Here is a 14,542-nt window from a genome sequence, read left to right on the forward strand (position 1 = left end):
AGCAATATTGCACTTTGAAATGTTCTTTGAAACAGTATTAGCTGTCATTCGGGGTAAAAGGTGAAGTAAGAGTTATAGTTTGTTTTAAGTTCAGTTTGTCTCGTAAAAGCAGTTGTTCAGTTTGTCTCGCACAGGTTGTGATCAAGTTAGCTGACTTTCAGTCAATACTCTGTGTGACATATCTCAAGGTCCGTCCTACTCTGGAAAAATCTAGCACTCAGTACTTTGACTGTACTTTCCCCCCTTTTTTGAGGGCACTCTAAGCCCTCAGATTGACTGGAGGGGGGGTCAAGTCTACAAAGTAGCTCACTTAAGTAGGTCCTGTATATAGACATGAATTTTTGTGAGTCAGTGAGCTCTTCTACTTGAGATACATTGAAAGTCAGCAAGATGGTGGTGAAGTCGGAGAAGACTGAAGTGGATTAGAACCTCTGTCTCATGCAGGCAATGATATTGTATGGATGTGTATGAATACAACGATTTGCAGTGTGTGTCAGTCTCATATGCACTGTGGCTATGAGGAAGTGTATGAGTGTGATGACTTGCAGTCTGTGTCAGTCTCATACAGGCAGTGAGTCGTCCTCTAACAGCAGGAAGGAGATGCTGCCCAAGCCCATCACCATAGTGACTAGCGAGTCGTCCTCTACATGCTTTGTGCGATCTGCCACAGAGGACTTTGGCTTTGGAACAGTGCATGCTGTCACCTCACAGACCCCTGCCCAGGTAATTAATGAACAAACACACAATCAAAAACATTTTTTTTTTTACAATTAATTGGACTGCCATAGATACACTATTCTAAGAGAGTTAGAATAGTAATTCTTAGTAAATTACATCAGGCAGCATAAGCTGGAGCAGCATCAGAACGTAACCCTGCGTATTGTGGTTGCTTTATCTCCTTTCCTTTAGATCCACATGCGGCCGGCGCAACAGCAGCTTTCCCCGGTGACAGCTGTGCTGAACCCCCCATCACCACCACCCCCTCCCCCAGCACCACCCTCCCCTCCCCAGGCGCCTCCTCCCTCCTCCCCACTGTCACCACTCTCCCCCACCATCTCTCTCCTGGAGGAGGACCCCTGTAAGGACCTGTGGGGCTCACGTGGGTATGAGGATTATCGGCGGGCTGGGGCCACACGGACCAAAGTGGGTGGTCTCACAGGAGGTGTGGTTGTAGGGGGCGGACCAGAGAAGGAGGTGTGCGTGGTGCGCTTTGAGAAGGAGCTGGCCGGCGTGGGGACGGCCGGCTGCGAGGTCACCATCGCCCTGGACCCCAAAGGCCACTTGTCCTCGCCCACCTGCGCATCCATGCCCAACGCCGTGTCAGGAATGTCTCCGACGGGGGGGTCGCCCCAGGAGACGGGCAAGGGCTCGCCCTCGCCGTGCTGCATCCACACCTCGTTGGCCACGCCCCGCTCTCGGACTCGTAGGAGAGGAGGGGAAAGGAGCAGCGTGGCCGGAGGGGACGCCATCTCACCCGACGAAGACAGCCCCTGCCCCCAGGGCTTGTCCTCGTGCTCCTCGCGCTGTGTGTACTGCCGCTCGGTCTTCAGCGCCTCCGATAACGGACGGGGCCGTTGCCGAGACGCTCCTGACCCGGCGCTGCACTGTTTGCGGCAGTGGACGTGTGTGTGGTGTGCCGAGAGCCTGCTCTACCACTGCATGTCGGACTCGGAGGGGGAGTTCTGGGAGCCGTGCTCGTGCGAGGACTCGCCGGTCGGTAGTCCGCACCCGCTGTGCTGCGCCCGCTGGCTGGCGCTGCTGGCGCTCTCGCTTTTCGTGCCCTGCATGTGCTGCTATCTCCCGCTCCGTGCCTGCTTGCGCTGCGGAGAGAGGTGCGGCTGCTGCGGTGGGAAGCACAAGGCGGTGCGGTGAGGCTGGGGGCCGCGAGGGTGGCGGGGCGAGCAATGGCAGGGGCGGGGCGGGGCCTGAGAGGGAGAGATGGACGTCTGGGGAGATCGGAGGATGTGCGTTTTTTCTGAGGGATCCAGAGATGCGGAGGGCCGAGGGATGAGAAGAGCGAACAAAGGGAACTGTGGGAAACATGAGAGTCCTTCCCTGCTGGAGTGCCAGACCTCGTTCCATACACCTTAATGGTAATACTCTCCCACATCTCCACCTCATGGCTTCGTGCTGCATTCCATTGTTAACTCTATATGTGCCCGTAGGGCACTAGCCTGCCTATAGATGTGGGCTGTTGAGTTCTACTATCCCAGATGCCTCTCTGAGCTAACTTATAATTGGCTGGGTTGGATGGTTACTTTGGGAGTAGAGGGAGGGTTGTAGAGGAAGTGGTAATGATGTGTAAACTGTTTCAGTCATGAAGTTTGTTTCTCATTTCTTTCATCTCAGGATGAAAACACAAAAAACAAATGTTTATTAGTATTCTTACCGGTTTATGGGTATATTTTCTTTGACGTTTGTGATCTTGACAGATTACCCTTCCCTACTCACACACACAGAAAAACACTGGGGAACGATTTCTGACTTGATTATATTTATTTAGTTTGAAATTATTTATTTTATTAATTATTATGAAAAACACAATCCCCTTTACCTCTTATTTACTAAGTTTTACCTCATATTTGAAAGTGGGTTATATGGTGGGGTGGAGGAGTGGCACTTCTGGTAGGAGACCAGGAAAGTCAGGAGTGGTGCTCTGTGCAGTGGCCAGGCCTTCTGTGCGGTATTTGGACTAGCTCTGTGGTACTGAGTAAGGACACGGCACAGAGGGGGACACGAGAACTATTTATATGTGTTGATAACATGGTTACAAAAACATGCACTGGGTGGATGAGATAATACCACAACACACTACTGCTCCCTTATAGGAAAAAAAGACTCATTCAGAAATACCCCCTAGACTCAGTGTCCTACAGTCAACATGTATGAAGGGTACGGCTAGAGTGCAATGAACAATATAGTGATGTGACGTTTGTAAACAGACTGATAACAGGAAGCTGCCAGGGCCCACAAACCTCAAAGCTGGACACAGAGAGACAGAACAGGGTCAGTACATTTGATGTGTCACTCAGAACTTTTTTCTCTGGGAATGGTTAAGAAAGAACCCTCCTTGTGGTGTTTTAATTCAGTCCACACCACCCGTGAATCAGAGTTGTAAACTGAGGTGGCTTCAAATTCTCATCCAGCCCTCACTGAGTGGATCTGTTCAGTCATACCAGTCTGTGAAAAATGATGGGGATCTCAGCAGGACATGATTATCATTTTGAAGTTACATTGCTTTAAATATAATTTCCCAAAGCTGCTATGTAACCTTTTAACCTATCCTACAGCTCATAACATTTAGTTGATTATTTGGAATGAAAAGACTACTGCTAGTATTGTTGGAATAGGTGACTTAATTAATTTGGGGAAAAGGCTAAGATCGCAAGAAATGAACACCTGGGACGTATTTGAACGCGACAAAGACCCCTGCACTAAGACAGTGTTCAAGTCATGCACTGTGTCCAAGGTGACACAATTGTATTAGTCAAACGATGTACATCACTTTATATTAGAGTGATTGTGTTTTAGACCAGAGTGACAGGTTGCAGTGCCAGTCAGCGGCACAGATTTAAGCTGTGTCAGACTGGACTTGCTGTACACCACCTTCCTCCAATGTTGGACCAAGAGGATCATGACTGACACAGCAGTGCAATACACTGTCTCACAGTGCTGCCATATCTCTGAGAATCACACCCAGACACACACACACACACACACACGCACACACACGCACACACAGAATAAACACACAGTGTACAGTTATTGCACACTATGAAACACAAAAAGCGGGAAAATCAGAACCTTGCTGAGATCATTCTAGAAGGCCCCATCCTTACATCTTAAATAAATGTGCCTTTTGATTTAATTAATCAATAATCATTTCCAAGTAAGTACGTACGTAAGTACTCTTTTATTTGAGTAATTTATTTCTGCTAATGTGCATATTTTAATATGTATTTCTGAGTTGACAGTAATTAATGAAAAATATTACCTGTTTATTTATTTATGGAGATATTTATTCTGATTCTTTATTATTTTTGGAAACGGGTTTTTTATTTTCTGTGCTGTCTTACTTCTCTGACTTTGTGCCAATGTGCTGCTTTGAGGTGTTACATATCGTGGGTTTGTATCATTAATTAAACCCTCACTCTATATTTTATTGAAATGTTTGCTCTCTGAATATTGTGTGCATGGTTTTACTTTTAAGAGGTTAGCAAGAGTAATCCCTATGGTATACACCCCGTGGTCTGTCAAATTCATCAACACACATACAAGTGGCTATCTCTCTGCACAAGTAACAAAAAGTAAAGTAATACGCTCCATCCACTAACCTTTCACTTCACCTGGAGGCTTTGCCCTGAAATTTCCTTTAACAGGCTAAAACAGTGCGTATATAAGCATATTTCATTATATTAGGTCTTCCTGTGTTGTCGGACCTTAAGGCCTTACCTCTCAAGCGCCTGTGGATGACTCCATGCACTACATACCTGCTGTGATTATGTGTCTGTCCACTAGGTGGTGACAGTGGGCTCTTCTAGAGTAGGGCTAAAAATGATCAATGAAAGTAATGACTTAAAACAAGCTCACATATTATGCAGCACGGCAAGGTGTTATAATAACACATAATAATATAATGAAACTCTTAGATGAAATAGTCTCATAAAAACATACTTTCTCACATTTATTAAAGACAACATCATATGGGACTTGACAAGAGGAAGTGGTTCCCATTTCCATCCTCATCCAGTGGTTCAGCTTCAATCATATAAACAGGAGTGACAGGGACTTGTGCATGTTCTGAACCACATCTCCTGGTGAATCTGTGGAGACCCGAGGCCTGGGCCCACAATGGCAGCTTCTGGCAGCAGTATTTCTTAGCTTGCAACTGCGTGCTGCCTCTTGTGTTTGAGAATCTCGGTGGAAGTGAGTGTCAGGTCCTTGTTGCAGATGTCACAGTGGTAGAGGCGAGTCAGGGAGGAGGATGAAGGCTTAACATCCTTCTCACTTTCACACTCTGCTGGGGAGAAAGATTGGCTTGAGAATCATGCCTGAACCAGTAGGACAGCACATCTGTCATCCACACATGAGTTTATTCATTTGACCCACAGCATTAAGTTACTGTTCATTCATTTCATGTTATTTTATTCTGTACTAATGTCGATGCGGAAACACACCCACACCCACACACTCACCCTCAGCCTCAGCCTCCTGTGCAGCAATCTCCTCTGGGGGCTTGCAGGCGGCCTGGTGCTGCATGCGTTCCAGTGGCGTGAAGGGCATGTAGAGGGCGCAGAACGGGCAGGTCCAAAACGTGCGCAGACACTCACTGTACAGGTCCGTGGGGTCCTGCCAGTAGCACAGAAAAGGCAACGTTACACGTGTCCGGTGTTCATGCAGGCAACCTATCGCTGAAAAGAAGGAAACCCTTACACTGAGGCAGTTGTAGGTGAAGTAGCTGCTGACTCGAAGTCCTCCCTTGATGGGGTCGGGCTTGGGTTCCACCCCACGGAAGACGGAGCGGAGAGCCAGGGCGTCTGAAGGATCTGGGTCTCGCTGGGGCCCCACGTACAGATTCTGGGCCTGGAGACCCGTGAGGCGGCGCACGCTGTAGTTCACCTACAGGAAGACAATAATGAGCTTAGTGTCTCGGCGGTCTTTCAGATAAAAAGGTTGGCAGAGAGGAATGGACAGTGTCCCAATACCATCTTGACTGTATAAACTATTTGAAGAGATGCAGTGAGAGAGATTTAAATCAATCAGACACAGAGGGTGTGTTTCAGGTAATGGCAGTTTGTGGCGTACACAACTGAGGAGGGGAGGAGAACAAACTGCTATTCATGGGCGTCCATTTTTATTTTTATTACATGGTAGATTAAAAGAGCCCATCAACAACCCTTTCACGAAACCGAATCGTGGGCTGCATCTTAATTCACATATTCTTTTTACATTTTAAATTTCAATGTGACACGTTTAGTACGCCCATGCTGTCTTGATACACACTCTCAAGGCACACTTGCTAAATCAGACCCCTCCACTGTCTTGGACGTACCCTGTCACTGACGCAGCAGAAAGTGTATGGTCAGTTGCACACAAAGGCTGACACACCGAGTGTCCGAGCTAAACCAAAATGAACGTTACAGATGAAGGAGATACATAATTGGAGCAAATTCTAGAGCAAAGTTTCACGAAACGTTGGGTGAGCAACATATAGAGTCCTGATAGACACTGGCCAACTGTTTTAGATTCATTACATTTCATGTTGCACCAAAACACCCAGGACTGCCACTGTTTCGGCTTCAAGCCTAGTTGGTCTTCCTCCAAAAGATAGGACCTCAATGACATTTAGTTGCCACAGATGCCATAGCCACAAGTATACTAAAGGTATAGATTAAAACTGTGTACACTATAGTTCTGCTAACAATAAAAGACCAGGCTGTTGGCGTAAAGCTATTTTGAAAGGCTCTGGTTTAACAATTTACCTCTGGTAGTCTGTGGTAATAAAATGGGTTTACAGTGTAAAAAAAAACAAAAACTAGGGTTTATCACCTCAGTGTACAGCAAGAAGCGCACCAGCCGATCACTCAGTTTTTCCAGGTCCCGGCCAGAGGGCCTGTTCTTGCTGAGCTGAGCCTGTAAGAGGCGCTCCCACTCGGCACGCAGCTCTAGCGCAGAGGAGATGACGCCCAGGGTCCTCTCACCGTCACTCAGACAAAGCTCCAGCCAGCCGTCTGCCACCAGGCGCGTGCAGTTGCCGTTACTGTCCAGACAGTTTGCGACCAGCAGTAAAGCCTGGCAAAGGCAAAGAAAATGTATCTTTTAAAATAACTGAAACCTGTTGACATAGTAGGACATTCAGTTGAACCTGCAGCGAGTAGACTCAGAGTAGTATGATCTATGGTGATGTGGTGTGTGTCATACCTGCAGGGCTGGAACTCGCACACAGTTGGACACATATGGCTTGTTGGTCTCCAGCAATGTGACGAACGCCAGGAGCTGGTGTCTACTGCTCTGGACTTTATCTGCCCCTGCCAGGAGAGTGGCACAGTGGTGAAGAAGCACACAGTAGAGGTGTATGAGATGTGTAATATCCACGTGGATGTGAGAGGGGGTTTCAAGGGTCTTATTTACCAGGCTGGCTCCCCTCCTGGTCAGGAACATGTAGAACCTCTGGGTCACTGGCAAAAACACTGGTGGGATGGATCACCACCCCCTGCTTATTCCGTGTGTGAAAGATCTGCAACACACCAATTGAAACATCTAGCATAGGCCTAGAACTGTTCTAGAACATTACATGTTACACTAATCATTAGCCCTGTGGTCTTAAACACCTGTAGTGAAGCATATCACAGCATGTTCTCAAAAACACACATTTTCAAACTGAAAGCTGTTTCAATCTGCAGCTATATGCAATTGGGCAAATTAGACTTTTTCAAATCGGAATTTCATGACTGAAACTGAAACTACAAGTTTATAATGTATGTATAAACTATAGGTTTAAATAATACTGAGCCAAGACATGACCTAATACACAGTAGAAGATTACATACAGCCACATTGATTTCTTACACATTGCTTTAAAAATGAGCTAGTTTAGAAATTGGGTACGATTAAACTGGTTAAGGAATTAGTTAGGAAATGGGCAGTTAACAATATATGCCAAGTTATTTTTGAGGTTGGTAACAAAGCTTTGATTTAATGTGTAACTGTATCCATGGACTAAGAAAAAGTGCAAGTGTGGCTGTGTGACTGGGCAGACCTGCTCGGAGTCCTTGCGGGTGGCGTTGTGCTCGTCGGGCAGAGACAGCTGTGGGTAGAGCCCGCGGCAAAGTATCAGCTTCAGGAGGGCCTGCTGGCGTGATGGGAGGTCCTGACTGGCACTGGCCACCTCCTGGAGCTGGTCAACGTTGTGACGCAGCTTAAATTTAACCTCCTAAAGAATAAGTGTGTGAGAGTAAGTCCATCAGCAGCAGAAAAGTTGAGCGCAGAAACACCATTGCTCTATTGCCGTCCTGACTGCAGGCATTTCAACTGTGCATCCATGCCTAACTCACACCTGTATGTCCACACTTTGTCCTTCTGCCTTCTTGTCTTTTCCTTTCTTTCCTGACGTCTCGTCATCTGAGCCGGACGTGTCCTCCGTCCCCTCCTCCAGGCGTAGCACCTTGCGGCGGCTGCCCTCCTGCAGGTCGTGCTCACGCTTGAGCTGGTGCAACTGGTGCCGCTCCGTCAGTCTTTCCCGGCGGCGCTTGCGTTCCTCAGGGGTCACAATGCCAGTGCCCTGATCCTCCAGCAGGCCATGGCTCTTCAGCAGTTCCTGTAGTCAACACACACACACACACACACACACACACACAAGTTGTCAATGGAAATAGGCAAACACACACAAGCACGGATTACGTACATGTTATCAATGGAAATAAGCGCGCACACACACACATACACACAATGTACAGATAGTCTTTATAACTATACTTGCATAGATATGTTTTTAATTCTTCTAACAACAACCACAGACATAGCACTTGTTCTTCAGAAATAAGTAAATAGATGTGCAAAAAATAATAAGAGTACTCAATCCCATCCAATTTTAGTTGTACAATGCACAAAGGTGTGTCATACCTTAAACTGTCTGCGTAGGTTGACCATCTCATACAGCCTCTGCTCTTCCAGCCCACGCCGCCTGCACCACTTTCTGGAACCACCGCCTCGCTCCCCCTTCACCTGGGGAAACCACGGTCAGGTTAGACACACGAGAGGGAGAGCTACACGAGACCTTAATGTTACCCTGGATTGCAAAATAAGGTTGATTACTGGAATCCTGACTGTCTAAAGTACACCGTTAGCGAGCTCACTAATCAAACAAATAGTTTTGAGTTGAGGTGACAGACCTGAACCCAGGCGTTGAAGGTGTTGAGGAGGGTAAAGGGGTCTCCTTGGTTGCTGTGGAGGGGCACGCGTGCTGTAGCACAGTCTGGGTTGTGCTGGGCACTTCGCAAAAATGGTGACTGCACGGTAAGAGCTGCTGCGACCGTCAACACCGGCTCCACCAGATTGAACAAGGACCCCAACACCAGCATTTTTCCTGAGTTCACAAACACACACACAAAATTCGGTGAGTTATTTCATCTACGTGCTTAACTGCCAAGAGTGATGGCATGTCCAACATGCATATAATAAGTAAGGGATAGAGCCAGATGGAGGTCTGAAAGGAAGTTGAATTAGCACTTGGCCATCTGTTTTTAGCTTTGCCAACTTCTGCCAGAATAAATCAGCCAAACCAGTTACGCCTCTTTGGAATTTTACTGAATGACATCTAGTTCAGTATCTAGTGTGTTGGATATTCACAGTGGAGCCAGTTTCCAAACTTCACAACCTTCAAACTTTGAAATGAACACCATTCGGGTTTCAACTAATCAGACTGAAGCAGTCAATTTATGACGTTGTGCTAGCTGACGTTGTGAGTGTATGGTGAATGGCAGCTAAGTGTTGTGATGCAGAGCAATGTGACGTCTCTCCTCACCGATGACCACGTCCACAGGCAGCGAGGCCAGCAGCCTCCCTATGGTGGTGAGCTCTCCTGAGGCATCCAGAGCCCCTTGCTCCCTCAGGTACGTCAATGCCGTCTGGATACTTGAAGCCGACGGGGGGTCAATGAAGGAAAAGGAACAAGGGTCTCCCAAGTCCATACTCTTCATCTTATCATATAAGAAAAACAAGAATACACAATAAATAGCTGATACAAACCCAAGTGATGGACCAAAGCTATACTACCCCCCTATACACTTATTTTCAATTCTCTACTGATATGTGTTTGAGATTTCAGAGGTTTCAGTTGATCACACTACAGGAAATGTTATGTACCTGAAGCACCAGGGAGTCCAGCGCCACCCTGTGAATCTCGGGGACCGGATAGGGAGCGAAAGCATCGTAATCAGACTCGGCATATAAGCGGTAGCAGACCCCTGGCCCGGTCCGGCCCGCTCGACCTTTCCTTTGCTCAGAGCTGGCCCTGCTGATCCAGAACTCCTGCAGCCGCTGCATCTTGGCCTTCGGGTCGAAACTCATCTCCTTCACCTTACCTGAGAGGGGGGCAGGGGTGGGAAGCATGTATTCAGCTACTGAAATTCACAAGCCTTTCATGTGGTCAATTTTCATAATAGCCAGAGGCCTATATAACCGTTACATACAGGTTCTCCGGGCTCATACAAACAAGGACGCTGGTATCGTCTCAAATTCGTGTGAGGGAAACAACCTAAAAGTACTGCAGTACCCTACAGCCAATTCTCTAACATAAAGAATTTGTTAAACACATTCACCCCTCTTTCCACAAAGATACGTACCTGAATCCACAACAAAGCGTACGCCATCAATGGTCACCGAAGTCTCAGCTATGTTTGTTGAGATGATGCACTTCCTCACACCAGAGGGAGATATATCAAACACCTACAATGGGAATAACAGAAACGTCATGAGACGACAGGCCTAACAACCACCCCTACACTCTTTCCATACCCCCTTCCACTCTGTTTCCTCAGTCAGGTGGAGGGTTAGCAAAAAGTGGAAGTGGGTTATTATAGGGGTTAACAGAGTCTGCATCGATGCAGGCATCACAGGTGCAACCTTTTGTTTAACTCTACCTGCCGGTTGTTTCTCTGGCCGCATGGCCTTGATTGTTAATTAAAGAGTAATTTAAGTAAACAGGAAAGAAATCCTATACTTTCCAGGGTCTCCAAAATGTATATTTTATGGTATTGAGGGCATCCCAAAGTGGGAGTGGGGAAGGTGCTAGTGTAAGTCAGCGTTACTGTCTATTGCCATCCCTCCCAATTGTCATACTTCTATCTCCAAAACCCATACTTAAGGAATAGAGTTGCCTACCAGATATCTGACTGTTTTATGTAATAATGACTTCCACTGGTTAGTTGACCAGTGTAAAGTGACTGAGCACCTTATCCTGCTGAGCCAGAGAGAGGGTGCTGTGGAGAGCGAGGACGATCCAGCGCTGAGTGTGTGTGGCATAGGCCTGGCAAGCCTCCAGCACAGTGGAGATCTCGGCCACACCGCTGAGGAACAGCAGCACGTCCCCCCTCTCCTCAGGCTGGTAGCGCTGATCGATCCCCTGGAGCACGCGGAGGTACGGCCGTGGGTCCAACTTCTCTAAGCGGGAGACCTGCTCCTCTGGAGGGATAGGCTGGTAGATCACCTGGGCAAGACACATGCAAAAACATGACCTCAATTACTACTACTAATCAGCAATAGCACTACAGTGAAACTGACAACAATAATTATCCCACTGCAAAAACATACAAAGGCACAACTTGCAGGATGCGATCTCAAGATCCTAAAGTAAAAGCATTATCCAGAGGTTTCCGGCATACTGCGGTCCATCATGATTGATGGATGTATGACATTGTATGTATGTGCATACCTGTATGGGAAAGAGCCTGCCTGGCACCTGCAACACAGGCGCGCCACGAAAGTAATCTGAAAAGAGCTTGATATTGATGGTGGCGGACATGAGCACCAATCGTAGGTCAGACCTCGAGCTAACGAGTGCCCGCAGGACCCCCAGCAGGAAGTCACAGTGCAGATGCCGCTCATGCACTTCATCCACTATCAGCACTTGGTACTGGTCCAGCAAAGAGTCCTTCTGAATCTGCCTCAGCAGCAACCCCTCGGTCAGGAACAGGAGCTTGGTGGACAGTGTGCGCGTGGTTTCAAAGCGAATCTGGTACCCGACCTACAAGAAAAGATTTCCATGATGAGTTGTTCTGTGCAATAAAACAGCTGAATTAATGCTGTGCAACGTTTCAACATTGCAAAGTGTTTTGTTAAGAAACAAATTCATACCTTAGAACCATACTGGTTCAGACTCTCAAAGCTGACCCGCTTGGCCAGGGAGATGCATGCAATACGACGTGGCTGTGTGCAGGCAATGTTATTGAATCCAGAAGCAAGAAGGTACTGAGGCACCTGGGTGGACTTTCCACAACCTGTGTCCCCTGCCACTACAACCACTGGGTTAGCCTTAACCAGCTCTACTATCCTGTCCCGGTAGAGAAAAATAGGTAAGCTCCTCTGCTCCTGACGGAGTTTGGCCAACTTGTTGAAGCCCTGCCTCTGGCAGAAATCCAGAAAGTGGAGTAGGGCCAAACGGCAGTCTGTAATCTCCTGCTTGCCTGGGCCTGAGGAAGTTTGTCGTTGTCGATGTCCATAACCCTGCATTTTATCCTCTACATCCTTGGTGTTCACTGATATGTTAATTCTATACCGAGCATCGTATTCCTTGGGCAGTCCCAAGTCTAAAGACCCACTCTTGCGGCTTTTGCTGCTATTTGGGTCTTCGTTTTTATTGTCTTTTGGACCCGACAACTCCTTCCTTGCTTTGAACCGCTGGAAACGCTCAAAGAAAGCCCAGAAATCCCTGTGGTCTTGGCTTCCAGTTTGGATGTAGTCATGTTGGCGGAAAAATATTTCATCTAGTTGTGCGCGGCACCGGGGGCTGTCCCAGTCCCATCTCTCATCCCTCTTCTCCGATGCCATGTCAAAGCACAAGATACAAGAACTGAATGGTTCCAACGAGCGCCGCAAGGATCTTTGGTCTGACTGTTAACGTTCAGTGGCAACACCATAATGGCACACTATTTGCCTTATACATGCTGCATCTAACGTTGGACCATCGGAGAATCAGCAAGCTTTACTATTAAGCACCTACAAGAATCATATTGCAGAGATTAAATAGATATGATAAAGTTATGTGAAAATGCACACAGGACAGGACCTCTTACAGCTAGCTCACTCTATCCTAATACTACTTCAATAGCTACGAATAGCCAGCTAGCTCGTTGCCTTCTATTCTCTCACTAGCTTGTTGGCTTGCATTCACTGATAGCTACATTCCTCGATCTTATTGATCTTATTTAGCTACTGATTTCCCGACCAAGATCCGAAAATACAGGGACTCTGTGTAGGCTATAATTACATTGTCCAAACTTTTGAATAGATTTACCCCAGTGCAATTCTTCTTCTCCTATGATTTGTTTGTAGACCCAAAACATTGAAATGTAGCTGCTGCCACCTACTGGACAGCGTATCCCCTCGTTATCGTTGGCGAAAGAGTGGCATCTTTACAAATATACCAGAATAGCCGAATAAAAACACACACACACACACACACACACACACACACAGAAGTCATAACCAAGAACATCTCTTACATAACAATGACACTCTCACTGATGGTGAACACTGGACAGATAATGATAAACTAACACAAGGCATAAATCAGCATAAACATAGACGAGAGACACACATGCACATACACATAAACTCTGAGTATTGTTATATATTATTATATTATAACACAATATCATTATCATATAAACAAACTAATATACTTATAGATACAATTAACAGAATTAAAAAAAGAATTTGAGGAAAAGATATACCCCCTTTACAAATCCAATGTGGTATGTGCATCATGCATGACATGACAAATGGCAACAGTTAAACACGCTAACCTCCTATGGACAACCTGACAAACAACAGCACAACACAACACAACACCTGATGCATGCTGGGAACACCTCAGCACACAACACAGCATCCCCTCAGGGGTTCGCTGTCCCTAGCAACCGGCGAATCCCTCCGGCCCATCTGGCTGGATGCGGCAGTGACATGGACACTTGGGCTGTCACTCACGATGTAGAGGCTCCTTCAGCTGGCAGTGGTGAATGGAAGTGGCTACAGTGAACTGAACTGCCATCTGGACCTGGATAAAGAACCTTACTGGTGGCCTTTCCCTGTTTTAGCAGGGCAGCTTCTTCACTCTCCACCACTTTTCCACTCTTGGGTGGACACCGGAGGAGGTGGAGGCTGGCCTCGACATCCCCGACACAGCCAGATCCGTTGACGGCTCCAGGTGAACTCAACATGCCGCCAGGGCTGGACTGGTTCAGGCGGATTGGTGGCACCAATGATCAGTCCCTTCCTTACTGGTCTTGAATGGTCATTGAGTCAGGCAGGTGCCAAGCAGGGACCCAGCATCTGGTAATCTCATCAAGAATGTCTACCTTCAACAGAATATAAGCCACCACACTGGACACAAAAAGAATGCACAACCTGACTGCTTACAGCTAAACAACAGCACAACACAACACTCGATGCATGCTGGAAACACCCCAGCACGCTACAATACACATGCACATTAATATAGAATAAATATATCTTCAATTAGCCAACCCTGTGTTAATCACAACCCGCCTCCCCATGCTGGCTCATATTTCCATCAACATGGTGGTAATACGGTGTTCAACACACTCTTGAATCTCATTATTGTACTTTTGATATTAAAACCAGGTGCTCTATGTCCCTTACATAACCCATCTATTCTCCAGTTACCTTCAAACCCATGCTGATCTGAGACCCCTACCACACAGCCAGTAACAGCAGTATCGCCCAATCATCCGATTCTCTCGTACCTTCCACCTACTCTTACGCCCAAAATAGAACCAAGTTCTGAAATAGAAATAGCATTGGT

At 47.0% G+C, this 14,542-nt stretch overlaps 2 protein-coding genes across 2 annotated transcripts; one reads left to right on the forward strand and one right to left on the reverse strand.

The window, feature by feature from the left end:
- Window positions 1-537: 537 nt before the first annotated feature.
- spred3 (sprouty related EVH1 domain containing 3) lies at window positions 538-1,872 on the forward strand (the record flags this gene model as incomplete). Its single annotated transcript, XM_080844334.1, has 2 exons — window positions 538-723; window positions 910-1,872. 2 exons carry the CDS (start codon window positions 538-540, stop codon window positions 1,870-1,872), a joined length of 1,149 nt encoding a protein of 382 aa, XP_080700460.1.
- A 2,984-nt stretch (window positions 1,873-4,856) lies between these two features.
- On the reverse strand, window positions 4,857-12,685 carry dhx34 (DEAH (Asp-Glu-Ala-His) box polypeptide 34). The gene is made up of 16 exons (XM_080845329.1): window positions 11,854-12,685; window positions 11,432-11,743; window positions 10,952-11,206; window positions 10,344-10,446; window positions 9,865-10,082; window positions 9,524-9,698; window positions 8,892-9,085; window positions 8,623-8,724; window positions 8,057-8,317; window positions 7,760-7,933; window positions 7,132-7,237; window positions 6,922-7,028; window positions 6,550-6,792; window positions 5,434-5,619; window positions 5,196-5,349; window positions 4,857-5,017 (listed from the first exon to the last, which is right to left on the reverse strand). Exons 1-16 carry the CDS (start codon window positions 12,544-12,546, stop codon window positions 4,878-4,880), a joined length of 3,423 nt encoding a protein of 1,140 aa, XP_080701455.1. The 5' UTR covers window positions 12,547-12,685; the 3' UTR covers window positions 4,857-4,877.
- Between the last annotated feature and the right edge of the window lie 1,857 nt (window positions 12,686-14,542).

This window comes from Sprattus sprattus, assembly GCF_963457725.1.
Source record: "Sprattus sprattus genome assembly, chromosome: 9".
In the NCBI taxonomy this organism is placed as follows: domain Eukaryota; kingdom Metazoa; phylum Chordata; class Actinopteri; order Clupeiformes; family Clupeidae; genus Sprattus; species Sprattus sprattus.

Coding starts and splice junctions, on each gene's coding strand:
- dhx34 (XM_080845329.1), bottom strand. CDS start 12,546: ATGGCATCGGAGAAGAGGGATGAGAGATGGGACTGGGACAGCCCCCGG. Junction 7,934..8,056: donor GACAAAGTGTGGACATACAG/GTGTGAGTTAGG, acceptor CTTATTCTTTAG/GAGGTTAAATTTAAGCTGCG. Junction 7,029..7,131: donor CCAGGAGGGGAGCCAGCCTG/GTAAATAAGACC, acceptor CTCTCCTGGCAG/GGGCAGATAAAGTCCAGAGC.